We start from the raw sequence: 20,681 nt of genomic DNA, 5'->3' as shown, positions 1-20,681 counted from the left end.
CCAAACACACATTTTGTCATTACTTCAGTGTCTTTCTAGTAACACAAAGTTTTGATTCTTGAAACTTTTAAAGTGCCATTAACCTTTTATTTATTCCTGAGAGTCAGGGCGAGTTTAGCAACTGAAGTCTAGTTTATTTTTGCCTTTTCACTCAGCCATGCCCCAAGCCCAGTCCACCTGGACCACCCAACCTTGCAGAATTTGGTTTCTCTGAGTGTTTACCTGAAATCTGCAATATTTGTATATAGTCACTCAGAAAACAGACTCAGAGCCTCTCTTGTGATTGTCTCACCGACCTGTTGTTGCTAGAGCTCCAGAGAGAAACCTGTGAGGAGATGTAGAACTACATTGAGATGGATTATGGTTCTTAAAACCACAACTATATACCTTATGGATATCAACACTTTGAATAAAACACAGGAAAAGTGTAAAATATGTAAATATATATTAATTGTATTTTTCAAATGGGCTCTTGCAGGTGTCCTCAGTCTTTTCTCCAGGCAACTTCCAGGGATTTGCTCTGGTGAACCGTCAGCGCACCAACCGCATCTCTACTGGTTTCACGGTGGAGGTTTCCACTGAAGGCACTCAGCTGTCCTACAGCAACTTTGACTACCTGGGACAGGAGCCTCACTACTGGCAGCTCCCAGGGGTCTACCAGGGAGACAAGGTCAGTATCAAAGAGCACATCTTACAGCAGCCAAATCAGTGGAGGCAGCCAAAGCAAGACCACAAGCCCCATCGTCGCTGTACGTGAGGGGCTGAGCAGCACTCATCTGAAACTTGTAGACCCCTCCTATTCTATTGCTGTCTCCATTTTGCTGCTTTTTTCGTACTTCAAACCTCAGCCAATCTTTCTTTTCTAGCAAATTTGTGCAGATTGCTTTCTGCCTCTGTGTGCAACCTCTATGCCTCCATTTCTTTTAAATCTGTTTTCACAGGACAAAATGTTGTGCATACATTTACAGGCCCGAAGGTTCACTTACATAACATAGCTTTTTTGTGTGTGTGTGTGTGTGTGTGTGTGTGTGTTTGCCCCTTTCACTCTTTATAGAAAGATCCTTTATTTACTCGCACGAGACGAGGAAAACAGGTACAGTAATGTCAGGCAGTGGTTGCCGTGCTGTGACTGTAGTTTGGCCAGTGTAGTTTTTTTTTTTTGTACAGTGTTGTCTGGCATGTTTTGAAGTAATAGCTGATGTGGCATTTTTGATATATTGAATTCCATATTTTTATGTTATATTAATGCATTATGGATGCACATCATTGTTTTACGGTTTTAATCAGTTCATCATGTTGACTGAGTTTATTGTGAGAAGCATGATATTTTTACAGCAGTTTTGCAGCTGAAGGTGACCACTAAGTGTCTCTTCGATTTGAATACTTGCATCGTCACGGTGTTTTTTGCACACATAAATTGCTTTCTGCTCCACAACACATGAGCCCTGTAAATGGATTGATCAATAATGGTCCATTAAAGAGCTTCATACAGTTCAACTTTGCTCGAATAACACTGCCATAACATTCCTGAATGCCATCAGCTCAGTGATAAGGAAAGTGTTCAAAGAGCGCTTGCTTTGTCTATATCAATAGAGTGACTCCAACTTGCCAGAGGAGCGGCTAAGGAAGGATGCTTCCATTTGGAGCCTGATGGCCTCAGAACGTAAAGACGCCCACAGATCAAAAAGAGCTAGCCAGGTATTTGGTTTGAACTGCACCGTATAGACTGTTGCAGTGAAGGCAGCAGGACTCGCACGCCTAATCAGAATAACTGAGGTTTGTGTCATTATGAGCTAACGCACTGAGAGTTTGTGGACATCTATGGAAGGGAATTCCCCGTGGTTCATAGATGTAGCAGCATGGAGGATCACGTCGGTTTGATGAAGGTGTTGCTGAGCAGGTCGCATGTTGTCAGATGTGACTGCGTGTGCATGTGTGTGAATTACAAAGATCTGAGTTGGCATGCAGAGTAAATTTTCAGGAAAGTTTCTAAAGCACAAGAAGTTTTTTGATTGAAGTGTTTTTTTTTATAGGTGTGATCCCACAGTTCACCAGAGCCTAAAAGCTTTCATCTAATTTACAGTAAACAGGTTACTACAGTGAATGTACACGTGTTTTTCAATTACCTGCGTGACCTGGTTTCTCTGAGTAACCTGGTTACTTCAGCGCATGTAAACGTACTGATTGCTCCAAGCATCATAGACTCGGACTGAAAAGCATGAGCCAGCATGTCCACCTTTTTACAGTGATGCACAGCAGTGTACATCACGAAGAACTAAATTCTTAAACCCCAGTCTCCGTCATCTTTGACTGTTCCCATGGTTACTGTATCTCCGGTACCCCACTCTCCGCCTCCCTAGGGTGATGTCAGAAAGCTGGATGATGAGGTCTGGGCGCTCTTCTCTAACTTCTCCAATGGACGAGCTGGTTCCCCTCCATTCTTTCCCTCCTCCTTTTCTAAATCCTCCTCCTCTTTCTCGTCCTCTTCTTCTTCTTCTTTTTCTTCTTCTTCTTCCTCTTCCCGAGTCCCCACTCCCTCTTCCTCCTCCTCATCCTCTCGATGGTCTTTACGTAACCTGAGCGCCCCTTCTCTTCCATCTGGTATCTCCTCTTCAGTTAGGCCAACCAGACCCCAACCCTACTCCCCAGGTTACTCTCCTCATCTGCAGGTACCCTCTGTCAGAAATTTTTATGAGAGGTTCACGGATTGTTTATGAGCCTTTTTTTTATTTTTTTATTTTTCTCTGGATCTTGCTCATATTGGTGGTGACATCTTGTGTTTCTTTTTGGGGTCTGGCTCTGCTGCGGATCAAAAGAGCAAGAACAGAGTGAGCAAGACTTCTGCTCGCGCTTCTACGGACAGCAGCAAGGTAGACAGTAGCATGACCGAGTGACTGACTCAGTCTTGGCGTACACACATAGGAAACTTCCATGCTGCCTTTGATAGAAAAGCTTTAAAAGCTAATCAACAACAGATTGTCCTCTGTTTGTTTCTGGTAGTTAATGTTTTATTCAGAGACTCGTAACAGTACCTGACAAACCTAGATAAGACTGAAGTACTGAAGTAATGCAGAACAGTTTTAATTCATAGTTATGGGTCGTTCACTTAATTCCAGTTATCGACTGGGTGGTATTTTCCTTTGTTAAGCAAATACCTGCCCCCCCCCCCCCCCCCCCATGCTGTCACTGTAATTGACCACTTGAGAGTAGCATTGGTTTTACAGTGGTCTGTCATTATACTGTTGTCTGCTTTAAAACTTAAGCTGTCATTTTCACATTATTGACAGTGGAAGTTGTTGTTAAGGTTGTCAGACAAAAGCGCAGCACAACTTCAAACGCTGTTATCAAACTGTCAGCCTGAGTCTTAAATAGCACTTGTACTAGAGAGCGTGTACTTAGAAGAGTTTAGCTGTTTGCCACACACATTTGTCCTGAGAGTCTTGTCAGGCTTTACTCTTCTCCATGCTTGCCTGCTTGTACTGCTTCTCTGCCTGCTTATGTTTGTCTCGCTGCCTCTCTCTCTCTCTCTTTCTCTCTCCCTCTGTGGCTCATTCTCTTGTGCTTATCCTTCCTCCTTTGCCTCTCTCAGTACGCTCTGGTCTACAAAGGTTTCAGCTTGCACCAGGATGATCTGCTCTACTGGCAGCTCCCAGCGCTGTTCACGGGGGATAAGGTAACTTGTGCTTGCCCCCCCCCCCCCCCCCCCCCCCCCGACCCCATGTCAACCCTTGGAGGTCACGTACCTTTAACGCACCACCCCTCAGTCCTCACCATCACACTCCCTTCCCTTTAGTCCCTCACCTGTCCACATTCCCTGTGCCCTTTAACTTTGTCCCAGCCCTCCCTCCTCAGTCCTCTTGACTTCCTGTACTAAATATAATGGGAGAATAATTTATTTTCGCTGTAATTCGTACACAATGATAGAGCGTATGACTGTTTTGGTCATGGTTTTCAAACACTTTCTGTAACAAAATATCTAAAATCAAAAATCTTATCAAATGGGTCTGTGGTCTAATTTGTGTGAAGTGAAAGTGAAAAAGTTTCAGAACTATTGCCTTAATACATGTTTGGATTTACCTGCTTGGGTGTCTGTAATTTAACATTTAAGTCAAGAAGTGTTCAAAATACATCTGGGTCATTAAAGGCCCCCTCCAGTGATTTATTATTCTGCTTTCATAAAGTTGGGAGACTTAAAAGAGACAAAAAATTGCCAAAATCAATGCAGCAGAGGCAGATTTCAGATATTATTCAACTGTTTTCGCATGACGAGTAAACTAAACTTCATGTGTGAAATGGGTGGAGTGGCCCTTTAAGTGCATTTGCCACACTGACATTTAGTGACATTCATGGTAGTATCACAGCAGCCTGTTAACATTATAACTCTCACATTAGAGCCGAACAATTAATCAAAATATTATCAAACTCGCAATATGGCCAAGTGCAATATCCAAATCACAGAAGCTGATAAAGGTAAAATGTTCCACAACAGACCATAAATTAACCATTGTGGTGCTACAGAGAGACCTCGGCCTATAAATCATATTCTGCAGACCCAACAAAAATCAAATCATGATTTTTATATTTTTTCTCAGTGTAAATGAAATGCAAAAATCAGCATTCCAACCGAAATTGTGACTCATATTGCAATCACAAATAATTGCAAATGATTTTTTTTCTTTTTGATTTTTTTTTGTGTATTGTTCAGCCCCATCTCACACATTCAAAAGAACTTCTTAGTATGCTTCTTCACATCCTTCTTGCGCACAGGATTTGATGTTACAAAACAGCCTGTGTCGCTCTGTGTTTTTGTTTCATCACGGGAACTGCAGCTGTGTTTGACCTGGCGAGAGATCTAAAGCCTCTTCCTTTGCTTCACCCTGCCTTAGGTGGGTTCTTACGGAGGTAAACTCAAATACACCGTCTCCTACGTGGCTGGTCCAAGGGGAACGCTGCTCGACGATGCTGACGTGCAGATTATTGTGAGTATGCTGACTCGCTTGTTTTCCTCTCGTGGTCACGTGTGTTTGTAGCGTTTGCTCACCTGTTGCTGTTGCTCCCGCAGGGTAACGACATCACTCTGGTGGCTCGTCAGTCCTGGCAGAGGAGGCAGCAGGGCAGCAGAGAGACTCACCGGTTTGAGATTGTCTTCAGAGAGGTGAGCGGCTCAGGGCTGCAGAGTAACATAGACAACAGGAAGTGTTGTCAGGAAGCATATTGTATGAGAATAGATGAGAATAGCCATTGTCTTTTTGGTTCATAGGAAAACTGGCGCCGTCCGGATGGCATGCCTGCAACCCGTGAGCACCTGATGATGGTTTTGGCTGATCTGGATGATATCCTCATCCGAGCATCCTACTCTACCGAGATGCGATCCTCCAGCATCTCTGATATCAACATGGAAGTCGCTGTGCCCAACTACAGCGGCTTGGCGCAGGCCCTCGAGGTAGAGCAGTGTCGCTGTCCACCTGGATACCAGGGACTCTCTTGCCAGGTAATTCATCATCTTTTCTGAATTGCTGACTTTAGCAGAAGCAATCCAAGCTGATTTTGCTTCATTAAAATGCTCCCTGATGTATCTGAAATCATAATGTCTATTTTAGGACTGCGCCCCTGGATATACTCGCACTGGAGGAGGTTTATACCTGGGTCACTGTGAGCTCTGTGAATGTAACGGCCACTCTGACTCCTGCCATCCGGAGACTGGCATTTGCACGGTACGACGCACTATAGATTACTGTATTATATCACCCTGATGAGACGGACAGATCTCTAAACAATGACGTACTTCACCTTCCAGAGCTGCCTGCATAACACTCAGGGCGAGCTCTGTGAGCAGTGCGCCCCTGGTTTCTTCGGCGACCCCACTGTTGGCACTCCAGAGGACTGCCAGCCCTGCGCCTGCCCCCACACTGACCCTGACAACCAGTGAGTACTGGCACAGATAACAAGACCTCGCATTCCACCTCCATTTTTAGCTCAAGACAAGTCTGTGTCCGGCTCACTTGCTCTTGTTCACAGCAAATTCCATTGTCTTGTAAATTCAGGAGTTTGATTCGTTTCAATTATTTTAACCTGTTTTCTGCCAACTAGCACCAAATATTGCATATTCACTGTCCTGCTCAAGTCATCTGATTCTGTATCCTAGCATTTCAATAGATCAGGGTCAGTGGGGATACAAAATCTTGCCAAGTGCAAGTAAAAAAATTGAAGTATATTGTAGAAATCTTTTAGTGAAATATGAGAATCTCAGCTGCTTCCCGTGCAAATCCACTTTGATCAAGGGTCACATTCTGGTTCCCCTGCTATAATCTGCCTTGCAAAAGATGAATGTGACACTAAATGACTTGGTAATAGGTTCGGCAGGGAATCCGTTGATACTGAACCTAGAATTTAGCTTCTTGCCTGTGTGTGTTCAACTCATGTAACAGGTTCTCCCCTACGTGTGAGAGCCTTGGAAATGGAGGCTACCAGTGCACTGCCTGTCAGCCTGGCTACACCGGCCAGTACTGTGAGCGGTGAGATAACCCGGCACTTTCTCTCGATGTTACTGGAATAGTTTCAAGTGGTTGATTTTGATGAACTGCACTTATTAGGGTACACTGTGGTTAAATTTCCTTTGTATTTTTTTTTGCCATCATCAGTTGTGCTCCTGGATATGTTGGCAACCCACAGGAGAGAGAGAAGTGTCGCCCATACGATGGTAAGGCTACATTTTGCTTTAATAGAAATATGATTAAACTGTGCTCACGTTCAAAAATATACTTACAGTATGTGTGTGCTTGAAATATTTACTGTAGCACAATGAGCTCAAATGAAAAAGACATGAGGGTAGGAGGTCTAGTTTTTTATCAACTTAGACTTCACAGAAGTCACAAGTGAACTGATCTTAACTTCACAGTTTAGATCAGTTCACTTGGACCTTATTTGAACCCATTTTTCCATTTCTCTTCTATAAGAAGTGTCAGAATATGTAACTTTTTCCATTAAGATGAAGATTTCTTTAGCAGTTAACCACCAGCCAAAAACAAAAGTTGTCACTGAATGGTGTCCACCCAGTTTTGCTTTGTGAAACACAAATAAGATCTCTAGTTTACTGCCCAAGCTTGCTTTGTGAAATGAATACTCTCAGAGAGCAATCCTGTAAACAATTTCATCACATTTCCAACATGCAAGCTGCATAATTAATCTTTTTATTATTTACGAATTTATCATTTTTATAATCAAAAGAAAAGCCATATTTGAGGCCCATGCACGAGCACGCCAAAACCCTGTAGGACTCGTACGTTTGTTTAAGTAACAAACAGTCATAAAATGTGACATTGCCCCTATCTGCATGTAAGCAGTGCTCGCAAAATCGCTTTCGTGAAACCGATCCCTGATGAGTTTATGACCTTTGCACTTTGCAGCTGCAGCCTCCCTGGTGGTGAAGGTTTATCCAGAGAGGGTCTTGGCATCCCAGGGTGGCCCTGTCACTCTGCGGTGCCAGGTGTCTGGCTCTCCTCCGCACTACTTCTACTGGTCCAGAGAGGATGGGCGGCCCATCTCCGGCAGTGCGGACAGACGCAGACAAGGTGAGGGACACACTTTAACCACATGGCCTATGATCATACCTTTTATATCCTAGAAATTGAAATATGTTTGCACTCCATTTTTTGGTTTTAAATACATTTTTAAAGTTCTGATTTCACTTATCTTAACACATAAATTGCCTATAATTAATATACATACTGTGTGGGACGACATGTGTGCAGGAGCAGAGCTGTACTTCCCCAATGTTCAGCAGAGTGATGCCGGCGTTTACGTTTGCACCTGCCGAGACCAGCGCAGCACCAACAGGAGCCGTGCTGAAATCGTTGTCACAAGTGAGTATGAGTCTCACTTCCATATTAGCAAATAGGTTTTTTTCCCCTCAAGCTGCTTATTGCAGCACAAGAAATGGATACCATCCCTGGTTTAACTCGAGTTTGCTTATGCACGGATTACATACAGTTTAGTTGACTGTGATGTGGTGCATTCTTTGCATCTGGAGCTTTGCAGGTGTTGGGATAAGATATGTGCAACAGTGATTTTGAAATGTTTTTTTATGTTACCACTGATAATTGATCAAATGAAGTTCACTTTCACTTTATTCAATATTGCAATATTCCAACTGTATTTATGAACTATGAGTATAAATTAATTGTCTCTGCATTTCACCAGGTGTCCAATCCAGACCCATTGAGGTGACAATTGAGGAGCCCAAAGCCCAGACTGTCAGGGTGGGGTCTACTGTCAGCTTCATCTGTACTGCAAAGAGCAAGGTAACACTGGTCAATGATGAGTATTATGTTACTTCATTTATTTATTTACTTATTTGAAGTTTTACATTTAAAGGACATTTTTTGACTTTCTTCACAAGAGTTAGATGAGAATATAGATCCCACTCTCATATACTGTATATGTGGAGCTACAACCAGCAGCTGGTTAGCTTAGCTTAGCTTAGCATAAAGACAAGGAAACAGAGATGCCAATCGGTGGATTTTGCTTCCTCTGGACAAAGACAGACCACCTGTTTCCTCCTGCTTCCAGAAAGTTAGAGTGTTATTTTTCTCCCATTGCATGCATCTTATGATTCTCCTGCATCTGTCTGCACACCCCTCCCACAGTCACCAGCCTACACCCTGGTTTGGACCCGAATGGGTAACGGGAAACTTCCCAACCGTGCCATGGACTTCAACGGCATCCTGACGATCCAGAATGTCCAGCCCGAGGACGCTGGCGTCTACGTTTGCACGGGCTCCAACATGTTTGCCATGGACGAGGGCAGCGCCATCCTCTACGTGCCAGGTTCGTGATCCTCGGCACTGCATTCCATTACTCATCACCCCCCCTGCCACCCTACCACTACCAGCTCTGGCTCCTGTAGTTTCCCACCTTAAACTTGAGTCCCCGCCCCCACCCCTCCCTCCAGCTTGGAATGATGCATGCTTTTCTGTTTGACTGCACTGTAAACACTTAGCTCTGGGTTAACAGCATAATAAGCTTACAGTTCTAACTCCCAATGCTTTTTGGCCTCTGCTGTCAGATACCAACATATAAGCCATGTCTTATTATCATACTGCTCTTCTTACTGCCTTTATTTAACTCGCTCTGATCAATGGATTTTTCTGTGCTGCACGTGAAGAAATACAGCTTGTGGGTCTGTTTATAAACTAAAACTGTAGACTACAAATCTCCCAGACAACATATGGGGTTAAGTGTGGAGTTTTAGATTTAACTAATGGGCACTCGGTGTCATGACACATCCTCTAGACTTGTGACAAATAAGCACTCTTTCGGATCAGTGATTTGTGGGGAACGCTTTCCGACGCCAACGCTCTACTGAATTTACTGCTTTTTTTTTTATTTTATTTTTTATTCTTTCCTCTTTTTCACATTGGTTGAATTAATCGGTGGTGGTTTGGTTGCTTCTCGATTACTGGTAGAGTCGCTGTTTGCTGCTTTTTTTTAAGAGGTTTTACTAGCAGGGTGCTTGATACTGGTGTCTGTCTTTAACTCTGGGCTCATGGTGCCCCCCCCCCTCCCTCCCATGCCTGAGCTGTAGCGTGTAATGGTGAGGAGGAATGTGGATGCCACGACGGGTGCTTAGTGACTCTGCGACTGACATTCAAAGAAGACTTCAGTGTATTCTGGAAGAGAGAAGTAGGAGGAAACCCACTAGTTTTGGTTTTTTTTGGTCTCGTTCCACTCGATACATTATTCCTTCCTGACATTACCGTCTGCTGTGTTACTCTCTTAATCGTCTCGTTGATGAACGATGAAAAAATGGTGCTATTAGCCATGCAGTCGGTTAAACCTGTATTTGAATTGCTGTTGTACTACTGTAATACCACTCCTTCATTCCTTTAGTGTCGGCAGAAGTCGGTCCAGTTTGTATTGATTGTTGCTTGTCAGATTTAGTTATTAAAATATTTAAGAGCTGACTCTTAAAGGGGAAAAAAAAATTTTTTTTTTTTTAATCCTAATTATGTCAGTAATCAGCTACAATTGTAATATTATGGTCTTTTTATTTACATCCTGTCAATGCTGTTGCCACATTTTGCTTTTTTTTTTTTTTTTTTTAATTGACTGAAATATGTTATCCTGAAATGTTTCCATGAAATCAAATATATCAGAAATGTTAGAATTTCTTTTCTTTTTTTTCAAGGGAATTGGCCATGTGAATGCAATGACTTAACATGATGTGTGTTTACATTAAGGCAATCTCAAATGTTTTATAAGAAAATATTTTTATATATCTCTTACACCTCAAAAAAATCACAGGTCACATGTTAAATCTTTTTTTTGACATCTGGTCTTCGTGTGCTTTACCATGACTCTGTTGTTTTTTTTTTAATTTGTTTATTCTTATTGACTCAAAAGCTATATGATTGCAAATATAACCAAAGGTGCTTCTGTCAAGATTTTACTCATTTTCAAAGTGTTTCTTTTTAAAGGACACCTAACTGATGTAATGTACACATGTCACATTGTAATGTATTTATCTTAACTGTGAAAATATTTTGTGAAAAGGAGACAATTGATTAAAGTAATGACACTAGCTCACACTGATTTGCAAAATTTATGGCTGGGGCTTATCATCATATGTTATTTTAATCAGTTGAGGATAACCACAAGCTGTATGTCAGCTGAAATAATAAAACTAGTGTTTCAGTGTTTAAAATTGCTTCTTGCTACTAACCTGCATGTCTCATGTGTGGCTATTCTGCTTACCCTCATCTCCCCTTTTTGCTGCTTGTACAGTTCTCATGCACCGTGTGTGTGTGTGTGTGTGTGTGTGTGTTTGTTTGTGTGTGTGTGTGTGTGTATAATGTGTGTCTTGATTTTGAATTCACAGCATAAGGGGCATTTTGGAGCATTGTTGTGTTTTGTTTTCAGTTGATGTTGAGTGCAACATAACCATTAAATGTTACAAACAGTATGGTCATTCTAACCAGCACACTTCAGTGCATATGTCAATAACCAATAAATATATCAGGTAAGTGTGAAAATTAAACTGAATGCATGTAACTATGAATTAAATGGCACCAACCTTCAGTAGCAAAAGAAATCAATGATGAGCTGAAATTGATATAGGAAAAAAGAATTAATTCTTGATGTCCAGGTGGAGCCCATTGAATTCAAGTGCATGATTATTTTTTTAGCATGTTTACATGTGTGACATTTTTTTTTTTTTTTTTTTTTTTTTGGACAAAAACCACAGTGGCCCAAGTTTAGTGATGGATATAAGTGTCTCTGGGGGGAGATGGAAGGTAAACTGCTGTTACCCTGGAGAACTGACCTGTCAGTTTACCTGTTCCCTCCCCCCCTTCCCCCCCTTCCCTCCCTCCCTCCCACATCTCCAGAGGCCTCACAGACTCAGATGTTTTACACAGCCTATGAAATGTTTGAAGGACACAGAAAGCGTAAGTTCCACATGGGCACAGTTTCCTCTCTGCCGGGCTATACTGGGGAGGCAGACCCGGCCTCTCCCACTACGTGTCATGCATGCACTTCACCTTCCGCAGCATGGATAGACTGGAGGCCTGGTAGCGCCCATGTACAATCAACCAAGCAGCTCTGAGAAACACCCCCTTTACTCACATTCACACACACGATGGCCCAGAGCATCTGTGTTGTCTAATGTCCTGTCAGTTCATCATCTTTAGTTGAATCCAGATCTAAAGATGGATATTTGTTTTCAGTATATTATTATATAAGTTATCATGTTCCTGTCCTTGTTAGAGACGAAGCTTATAAGATTGTACATGAGCATTACTGGCTCCCAGCTGGCTCTTCGGGTTCATCGGGGTCCATCACTGCAGGAAAAAGTGCATGTTAATTCTTGCGGGCAGCTCCTTATGAATGTTGAGGCATCTGTCTATTATTGCAAACAGTCCGAACTGTAAAAGTTGCACTTCACAGAGCTCATATTGTAGATGACAAATAATTGAATTATTGATTACTCTGATATTGTAGGAAAATGTCACTCTAATTTGGACAAATATGTCAAAAAAGCCTGTTTTTTTTCATGAATTAATTTGTTATATAAAAATCTATGACATAATAAAACTTCACTTTAAGTTGATGGGGTTATATTATCCAGCAACTTTCCATTTTACGCTAGGGAATTTAATCGCTCTTTAACCCATAAAAAGAGACATTTTGTTTCATCTTGCCAAATGATTAAGTCTGGCAGTTATTCCATTATCAGGTGCTAGATGCTTACAGTTTGATTTTGTGCGACAGTGTCTCCACATTCAGAGACAAGAGATGTTCCTTCCTCCTTCTCTTTGTACTCTGCTCTTTACTTCTTCTCCTCTGGAAACATGCTGTCATCTGGGCTTCAAACATCATACTGTGCTTAATACATCCCATCACACCCTTATTACATCATTAGCTGAATGCGGGTAGCAGAATGGTGTCCAATGCGACAGGGCAGTGTTTCAATGAGTCACACAGATGGAATAACACGGTAAATGTGATATTAATAGATTAATGTCGAGCTATTTTTCAAATGTCTTGACTTCATACATAAAAATCATAAAATATACTATATGTTCCCTCACTGCCTCCAGTGGTATCTAGGCATGAAGGTAATACCTTCATTTTATCTGCCCAGGTTTAGAGATATCTCTTTGCTGTCATGCAAACACAATGGAGGTGGATGGAAGTACTTTCTACAAAAGAAATCGTCCCTATAAAACTGCCGACAGCATGAGTAGCGTATTATCACAAGTATAACAGTGACCCTGTTTCTGCAGAGACACGTTACTGCTCAATTCTCTGCCATGCTAGCAGTGTCGTTCTGTGGAGGTCCCAGGCTAAAATATCTCAACAACTATTGGAAGTATTGCCATTACAATTTGCACTGGCATTTGTGGCCCCCAGAGGATGAACCCTGTCTTTGGTTATCCCCCAACATTTCATTTATTACATTTCAGCAGCGACTCAAAGTTTTCACTTATCTGAAATATCTCAACCCCTACTTGATAGAATTCCTCTAGGTTTTGAAGGAAATTTCTCAACAATTGGATGGACAACCATGAAATCTGGCACACAAGTTCATGACTGCTTCAGAATTAATAACTTTGTTGATCCCATAATTTTTCATCTAGCACCATCATCGGGTCAAAATTTAAACATTTTTCCAATACCTTGGTTTATGATGAATGACATACAATCAGCTTCAGCTCTACTTTGTGTTTAGTCACAATTAGCATGTTCACATGCTAAATTAAGATGCTGAACATAAACATGTAAGCATTGCTGATCAGATTTAGCTCAAAGTGGGAATTAGTCTTTTTAGTTTAGTTTTTTTTTGTATATGTATTGTTTTATATTGTTTTCGGCAGTGCAATTAAATTCTGTTCACCTCCATACCTGCGTACTGGGGTGAAGGCAGTCAGATTCGTCAAAACCTGGAAAGATGAAACCAAAAGTATCTGCTTGGTTAGATTACCAGCAGAGGTAGTGAATGTGGGTCAGTCGACCCTTTCAGTTTCATCACCTGATGCAATCCATCATAGATCCTTACAAAACACATGACAGAGATTCTTCAAAACAACCACAGTATATAATCAAATCATTTCTCGTTCTTAGAGGTTACACGTGTGTTGAGTGTAGACTTTCGGCCATCGTGTCTGTCCCACAGAGGACGATGAAACCGCTCTCTGCCCTGGAGTACTGGTGTTGCTAAGGTCAGAGAGTCACAGCTCGGCCCAGGCTACAACAGCCTCTGAAGTTTTCGGCCTGCTTAGATAGCCTCATGCTCCTCCCTGCCTACTGAAAGAGGCCTTTCTTTTGCTCTGTCACCCTGGGATCATACGGGATTGAATACGAAGTCTAGCAGCCAGCCAAACTGGCGCAGACAGTGGTATGCCCAGAGGCCATGCCAAGGCGTGCCTGCCACATCTCATCTGTTTTGTCTGCTCTGAGGATATAGACTGCCAAGGGTGACAGTGGGGGCACAGGCAGAGGCCATCACAGTCTAGTCAATTCATTACGCACAGCTTATATATGATGCACAAGCAGCATTGAGAGTCGTGACAAGTTTTCATTACACTCGATCACTTTACCAATAGACCAGTCTGCATTATCACTTTACTTTATCACTCTGAGAAGTCTCTTTTTTGAGCTGTGTTTGACTGTTGTGTCTACTTTTGTAGCTGGTGAAGGGGCCCAACCTGTGGCCACCATTACTCCCTCAGTACTGAATGTCCAGCAAGGCCAGAGGGCAGAGTTTCGCTGCACAGTAACTGGGAACCCAACCCCCGCCATCGAATGGATCGGTACGACCAGTTTAAACTCCACTTTTGTATTATTTGGTTCAGCTAATATCATATTAATTTGAGTGGACAGTTACTTTGTTTTAGTCAATCATACTTAAGGAGACTTTTGAGAAGATTCTGGGAAATTCAATTAAGTACAAAGTCATAGACATTCATCGGTGTGTGCAAAATTTCTCCTTGAGTGACCAGGTGTAACTGTGATTATTACAGGAGGTCCAGGGAACAGACTGAGTCCCAGAGCGGTAATACGAGGTGGCGTACTGACCTTCACAGCAGTGGACCCAGCTGATGAGGGAGAGTACACCTGCAAAGCCCTGAACACTCATGGCGAGCACACAGCGCGGGTTTCCCTCTTCATACAAAGTATGCTCCGTTTAGGGTTAAGACTTGATTTAATGCTAGGGTTAGGTTAAGGTTAGGACAAGGGTTAGGGATAGACATGTAATGGTTATGGTTAAGTTAGGTAGGTTAGGGTAAGTTTTCCCCTTACGTTATGGAAACAGGTGATCGTGGGGACCTCACATATGAGATGAAAACATAACAACACTTAATAACACAAGATCTTTTTCTAAAAACCATAAAAATCATCCCATCAGAATGAGACTGTCCCACCTATTTTCAATGGATTCTTAGACGATCAATGATTTTTTTGAAAAACAACTAGCTTTAAACAACAGAAGCATCTCACGTCACTTTTTGTACATTTTTGTAACCTGGTCAGGAATTAAATGCTCTCTTTAGCTTACCGTCCTCTTGCTTTAAAGTGACACTATGCAATTTTTTAAAAAAGAACGTTGAATTCATAATAATTAAAACACACACTTAACTCAATTCAATACATTCTTACTTGGTCTGGTATTGTAGTTGGTAGCTTATGATAACTAACGTCAGCCAAAGTCTTGTTTGTTTGTGCTATTATAACACTACATTTTACCATATCACAGTTAAGTATTTCATAGTTATGATTTTTGTTTTTTTTTCTGTCAAGCTCAAGATGTTGTGGTGTATATAATATATTTTGTCATTGAATGACGATGCATTTTTTGGTCAGAATCTAACCCAAGTGGCCTAGGCACCCAGCCTCAAGTCCAAGTCAGTCCCCAAAATGTTGAAGTCCATGAGGGCGACACATTGAGGTTGTACTGCCGCGCATCTGGATCGCCCACGCCGAAGCTCACCTGGCTGAAAAATGGAGGACAAATCCCTCCACAGGTGAGACGTCCCCTGTTGTCTCAGTACCTGAATGGTGACCAAAACGTGGATTGATTTACATATATCTGTATCTCTACCTTGCACCTCAAGGTGTGTCCGGTGCCGATGGTACTTCATCATACTATGTCAGTTTTTATGACTGTTTCAGCATTTTGACCACTTACCTTTATTTTTTCCCTCCCTTCTGTTTGTCTCCTCCTCCCCTTTTTTTTTTGATCCCACCCTGTTCTGACGTTTACTCAGGCCATTCCCTCTCACGGTTTCCATCAGTTTAAAAGCAACAGTGTCGATGTGTTACAGAGACGTATTGAGGAGCTGCAGGTCTGTCCATCTGTCCGATGTCTGTCTGTCCTGTCTCATAGTTCACATCCATTGTCCTCTACTGACCTCGTCTTCACACATTGTCGACTAAGTGCATGATCAAACGTGTCCTTGATTCACACCTTGTAAACCCTGTTAATTTACATCAGCTGCTCACTAAGTCCCGTTAGAGGTGGTGCCAAATACATTAAAATCATCTAGCTGGGTCTGGTTGACGTCTTGGTGTACTTGCATGCAGTTGTTGTTTTTTATGTTGCGTTTAATTAATGAAGGTGTTCCATAGTCTTTTGTTTTGTTCTGTCCACATCAAAACCATCCCTGACGTGTTTGGGCTCTCAGCACCCAGTTGACCCTCATCATTCCATTGAGTGTATTAACAGGACTAAGTATACAGTAGGTACTGTAGGTATTTCAGACATATTTTTCTCCGTGCCAGGCGCAGCCCTCTGCCCCCACGCCCCAGGGTTTTTTTTTGTGTTAGTCTGGTTTCTGCACGGCCCTCCTCGGCTCGGCAAGGGCTCCGGGGCCTGTTTAGTTCTGCCTCAGAGAGCCACTGCGTTGTGTCAGCCTTTCCCAGGGGGAGCCAGGCTCTGCCGTGCGACCACGCAGAAATTCTGTATGCTCTAGCAAACGGCTTGCTTTGAAAACTCGTCAATGGGTTCAGACACACATTGAGCCAAGGCCCGCCTCAGCCACTGCTCGGTTTAGCCTCCCTCACGGTTGAATGGGCCGGAGCTAAGCAGCTTTGTCCATGGATGCCCCAACACCCCCCGGATACAGTAATCCCTCCCCAGACCCTCCCCTCCTGATTCCCCTCCCCTCTGAGGTGTTTCCAAACTTTATAAAAGCTAATTTTCAGCCTTGTTGGGCCTCTGACTGCCATGTGGAGTAGTATACAAACAAATCAACTTGTTGATTACTCATGGGACAGAAAGACATGAACGTTCTTAAATATGAGTGTTGAAATTGATGCAGGGTTTGGGTTTTTACTCTATTTGCTCTGAGGTATTTGATTTGTGGATCTTTTGACTTCTGCGAATCTGGCTAGTGATTAGATTTTGCAGTTAAGATGATTCTTTTTTTTTTTAATGCTTATTGAGTATCTTCTTGCTCAAATCAATGTGTCACAAACTGTCAATTCTAACTTCATTTTTACAATCATCAATCATTAATTCTTTTAGCATAAAGATAATAATAGTGTAGTACATGTAATTATCACAGATCACGATTTATTAACAAATTAAAACCACAACAATCATCATAGAGATGTTGGCACTACTTTGTACAAAGTGAGTTTCACGTGCAAAGTATTGTGCCATAGAAATCATGAACAAAAATCCATTTAGAGAGCTACTGAACTGTAGCAATAACAGCTCTTGTCTTGTCTGTAAGATCTACACTGTGGTGCTTTTGTGTCGCTATTAGCTAGTAATGTCATAATGTCATATTCCTGTTGTTTAAAGGGAAGCAAGACAGGTAAGTGATCTACTTTGTCTTCAGTATAATTATCTGTGTAAGTCATATCTTTGAAATGTAATGCTCAGTGCTGTGTGTCATGGCAGGAAAAGGGGCGATGTGATTGAGATTGAGGTTTTCTAATCTGCTCCCTTACTGATGTGTCCTCTCCAGGCCCGCATGGAGCGCACCGACATTGGCACTCTGCTCATCCCCAACATCAAGATGTCCGACTCAGGCACTTACATGTGTGTTGGCAGCAACAGCATTGGCTCGAATAGCGCTCCAATCAAAGTGACGGTGCTCAAAGGTGAGATGGCTCGACTGTTGGTGATTGACTCAGAGTGAACATTTCAGGTGTCATATTTTGCATTGAATTAGAGAAAACATAATGTGGTGCATATGTTTGTGTTTGTACAGCGGACCATATCTCATCAGTGGTCAGCATCCAGCCATCTATAGCTGATGTCCAGGAGGGCCAGAACCTGGAGCTCAACTGTTTCGCCCCTGGAAATCCTCCTCCCCAAGTCACCTGGACGAGAGCCAGTGGACGCCTCTCCTCCAACCACCAGGTAATCACACAAAAATGGAAAATGCATGTTATTTGTGTCAGAATCACTGCACAGCACTGACACTGCAGTTTGAAGCTTATTTAGCATTGGTGGAATGTGTCAGTACATTTATCCAAGTACTGTTCTTCTCTTACTGTATGTGTGCTTTACTTGAGTATTTCTATTTTATGCTACTTTATACTTTCACTCCTCTACATTTCAGAGAGAAATGTTTTGCTAAATCCTCTGCTTTTAACTCGCAACTATAGTCACTGGTTCCTTTGCAGACTTATAACTTATAAATGATGCATGATATGATGCATCGTTATAGATTCAACCACCCAACAGTGTATAAAGTAGTTAAAATTAGCTCCACCTCAGCCAGCTGTGATATTAAAATACTGCTTATGTGTCAGTGGTTGACAGTGAGCTACTCTGCCCAACAAGTACTTTTATATTTGATACTTTTTTGTAAATTTTGCTGATAATACCGTTGTATGTTTGAATGCAGTATTTTGCAGAGTGGTATTTCCTCTTACTAATTTAAAAACCCACTTTTGTAGAGTGTATTTTTTTTTCCTGTTTATTCCCAAATCATATTCTTTATTATTAGTTAAACTAGTATCATATAGACTTGAGTAGCAGTAATGGTGGTAACAGTAGAAATATTATGAGTAATAAAAGCTATAATACTTTCAGTATTGTAAGGGTCTCCATTCCTTTGTGCAGGTTCTGGGCAGTCAGCTGCGGATCCTGTCAGCCTCTCCAGAAGACTCAGGAGAGTATATCTGTCGGGTGCAGAGCAACACTGGAAACCCAGGCTCTCGTGTCCATCAGGCCTCTGTCTCTGTGTCTGTCACTTCATCTTCTTCACGTAAGTCAGTCAACACTTTAAGCCTCATAGATGTTATGTGGACAAGTCTTGCTTTGTGGATTACATAAATGGTTTTTCACACTGCAACAAAATGCAACACAATAAACACAAGAGCCCGTTTGTTCTTTTTCCATGTGTTTAATCCCGCTGTACTCTGCTGTGCTCGAGGTTGGGCAATTTACTCTGACTTTGACGGTCATTTCTTTCTCACTGAGGAAATTAGACTTGATGGCAGCATCAGTCACAGGCTGGGAGAAACACATTAATGGCAGGGCATTACATGGCAGAGTGTTGTTCTCAGACTAACACTGCCTCACTTCATGAATGAACTTTCCAGTTGTGCTTTCCAGTGTTGCCCAGCGTGACCTCAGATTGAATGATTTTCCTCGCTACTGTCCCATGATCTCATCCTCATTCACTCCTTCCTGGACCTCAGAAGAGTTTGAGTTCTTAAACTGCTGCCAATGAAGCCCGTAGCCACATGGGATTGCAATTTGTTACTTCAAGTGTCTGTGAATGATACGTCAGCGTAATGAAGTGAGATCATGAACAAATCTGTCCAGAGCCTTAAAAAACTGCCGGTTTCTGCTGCAGGTCTTCAGAGTCCAATCATCGCCATTGAGCCCCACAGTGCTGCAGTGCGTGTGGGGGAGTCAGCTAGCTTCAGGTGCAGGGTGTACAGCGGAGCCCAGCCTGTCAGACTAGAGTGGAAACTGGCCAGCAACCAACCGCTGCCAGGTAATAATAACACACACACACACACACACACATACACACACGCTCAGCTGCCTCTGAGGAATAAGCCTGCTTAATGAGTTCTGATTTTATGAAGTCATTATTTACAAGCAATTACAGTCCAACCATTAAGCACTCCTCTGTTACTTCTTTTAATGACTGTAATGACTAATTGAGAACTCTCTCTCATCTCTTTCTCCTAGACTTGCACTGACATTTTTGCATTAACTACAATTTTGCATGACATTAACTAGAAGGGCACTCAGTGGGTGCAGACCAAGGCCAATGTCAAGCGACATACTTCATCAGACTTCAGAGAAAAAAAATTCAAATGGTCTGCCCCCAAAATTTAATGGGTTCTTCCCTGGCTCTCGTCCCACCCCCCCACCAAGTTCAGTGCAAATCAGTTCAGCACTTTTTGCATAATCCTGCTAACACATCAGACACAGGTAAAAACATAACCTCCTTGGCAGAGGTAATAATATCTGGTAAGATTTCATGACATGATGGCTTTTATTCTGGTCTTTGTTGTATCCAATCATTTTTTTCTAAAAGAGCTTAAATAAATTTGACTGCACAAGGCTGGTCATTGTAAAATTCCTAGATTTTAATTAAGAAGTCTTCAGCTTAGGTTCTCTTAGACGGTTTTTGAGTATCTTCAAGAGTTAGCTGAAACCTAAGATTGAGAGCTACTCAACATGTCTTAAAAAGCCACTCCAGCAATTAAGTTTCACTCCTATATTAAGTTGGAGGACTGAAAAGAGACAAATTTAAGCTTCAAAAACACTTTTCAACATCTCAAGCCAAAGCAAAGATCATCAGCGTAAACAGGGTTATTTATTAAAACTTCAGAGAGCTTCCTCCGGGAGCCGGCAGAATACATTAGACAACTGCTTTCACAGGCTGAGCAGTATCAATACATGACAAGTAAACTGAACTCCCCTTTAAGCTTCAAAAGTCTCCTGCGGTATCTACAGCAGCTCTAATGTTGCATTTGCTCCCCTGTTCTGCAGATAATGTCAAAGTCGGCCCTGATGGTTCTGTTATCACCATCACCAGCGCTCGCCCTATCAACCACGGTGCCTACCGCTGTGTGGCGAGCAACCCGTTCGGCATCACTCACACCATTGTGTCTTTGATTGTCAAAGGTGAGTCACATGCACATCATGTTGCAAACAGGAGGAATCTTCACGGAGGGTTCCCTCTAGTGGCTGATCAGAGACG

At 42.2% G+C, this 20,681-nt stretch overlaps 1 protein-coding gene across 12 annotated transcripts in view; it reads left to right on the top strand.

Annotated features, from left to right (window-relative positions):
- hspg2 (heparan sulfate proteoglycan 2) overlaps positions 1-20,681 on the top strand; it is a 94,301-nt gene that overhangs the window by 57,853 nt on the left and 15,767 nt on the right. For 8 of the 12 annotated variants that reach the window (XM_056386120.1, XM_056386116.1, XM_056386111.1 and 5 more), the window contains 23 exons: positions 479-670; positions 3,590-3,673; positions 4,887-4,979; positions 5,063-5,155; positions 5,261-5,491; positions 5,601-5,714; positions 5,798-5,925; positions 6,429-6,515; positions 6,642-6,700; positions 7,407-7,571; positions 7,752-7,862; positions 8,200-8,300; positions 8,646-8,826; positions 11,385-11,444; positions 14,187-14,309; positions 14,520-14,672; positions 15,361-15,521; positions 15,765-15,842; positions 17,472-17,607; positions 17,718-17,869; positions 18,578-18,722; positions 19,317-19,460; positions 20,471-20,605. In XM_056386120.1, coding sequence (XP_056242095.1) covers positions 479-670; positions 3,590-3,673; positions 4,887-4,979; positions 5,063-5,155; positions 5,261-5,491; positions 5,601-5,714; positions 5,798-5,925; positions 6,429-6,515; positions 6,642-6,700; positions 7,407-7,571; positions 7,752-7,862; positions 8,200-8,300; positions 8,646-8,826; positions 11,385-11,444; positions 14,187-14,309; positions 14,520-14,672; positions 15,361-15,521; positions 15,765-15,842; positions 17,472-17,607; positions 17,718-17,869; positions 18,578-18,722; positions 19,317-19,460; positions 20,471-20,605 — 2,926 coding nt within the window. The remainder of the gene's footprint in view (positions 1-478; positions 671-3,589; positions 3,674-4,886; positions 4,980-5,062; positions 5,156-5,260; positions 5,492-5,600; positions 5,715-5,797; positions 5,926-6,428; positions 6,516-6,641; positions 6,701-7,406; positions 7,572-7,751; positions 7,863-8,199; positions 8,301-8,645; positions 8,827-11,384; positions 11,445-14,186; positions 14,310-14,519; positions 14,673-15,360; positions 15,522-15,764; positions 15,843-17,471; positions 17,608-17,717; positions 17,870-18,577; positions 18,723-19,316; positions 19,461-20,470; positions 20,606-20,681) is intronic. The other 4 variants (XM_056386119.1, XM_056386115.1, XM_056386118.1 and 1 more) reach the window with 4 other exon arrangements.

Source organism: Seriola aureovittata, chromosome 9 (assembly GCF_021018895.1).
Source record: "Seriola aureovittata isolate HTS-2021-v1 ecotype China chromosome 9, ASM2101889v1, whole genome shotgun sequence".
NCBI lineage: Eukaryota > Metazoa > Chordata > Actinopteri > Carangiformes > Carangidae > Seriola > Seriola aureovittata.
The sequence above is the reverse complement of the archived record's forward strand: the minus strand, read 5'-3'. Positions and strand labels throughout refer to the sequence as shown.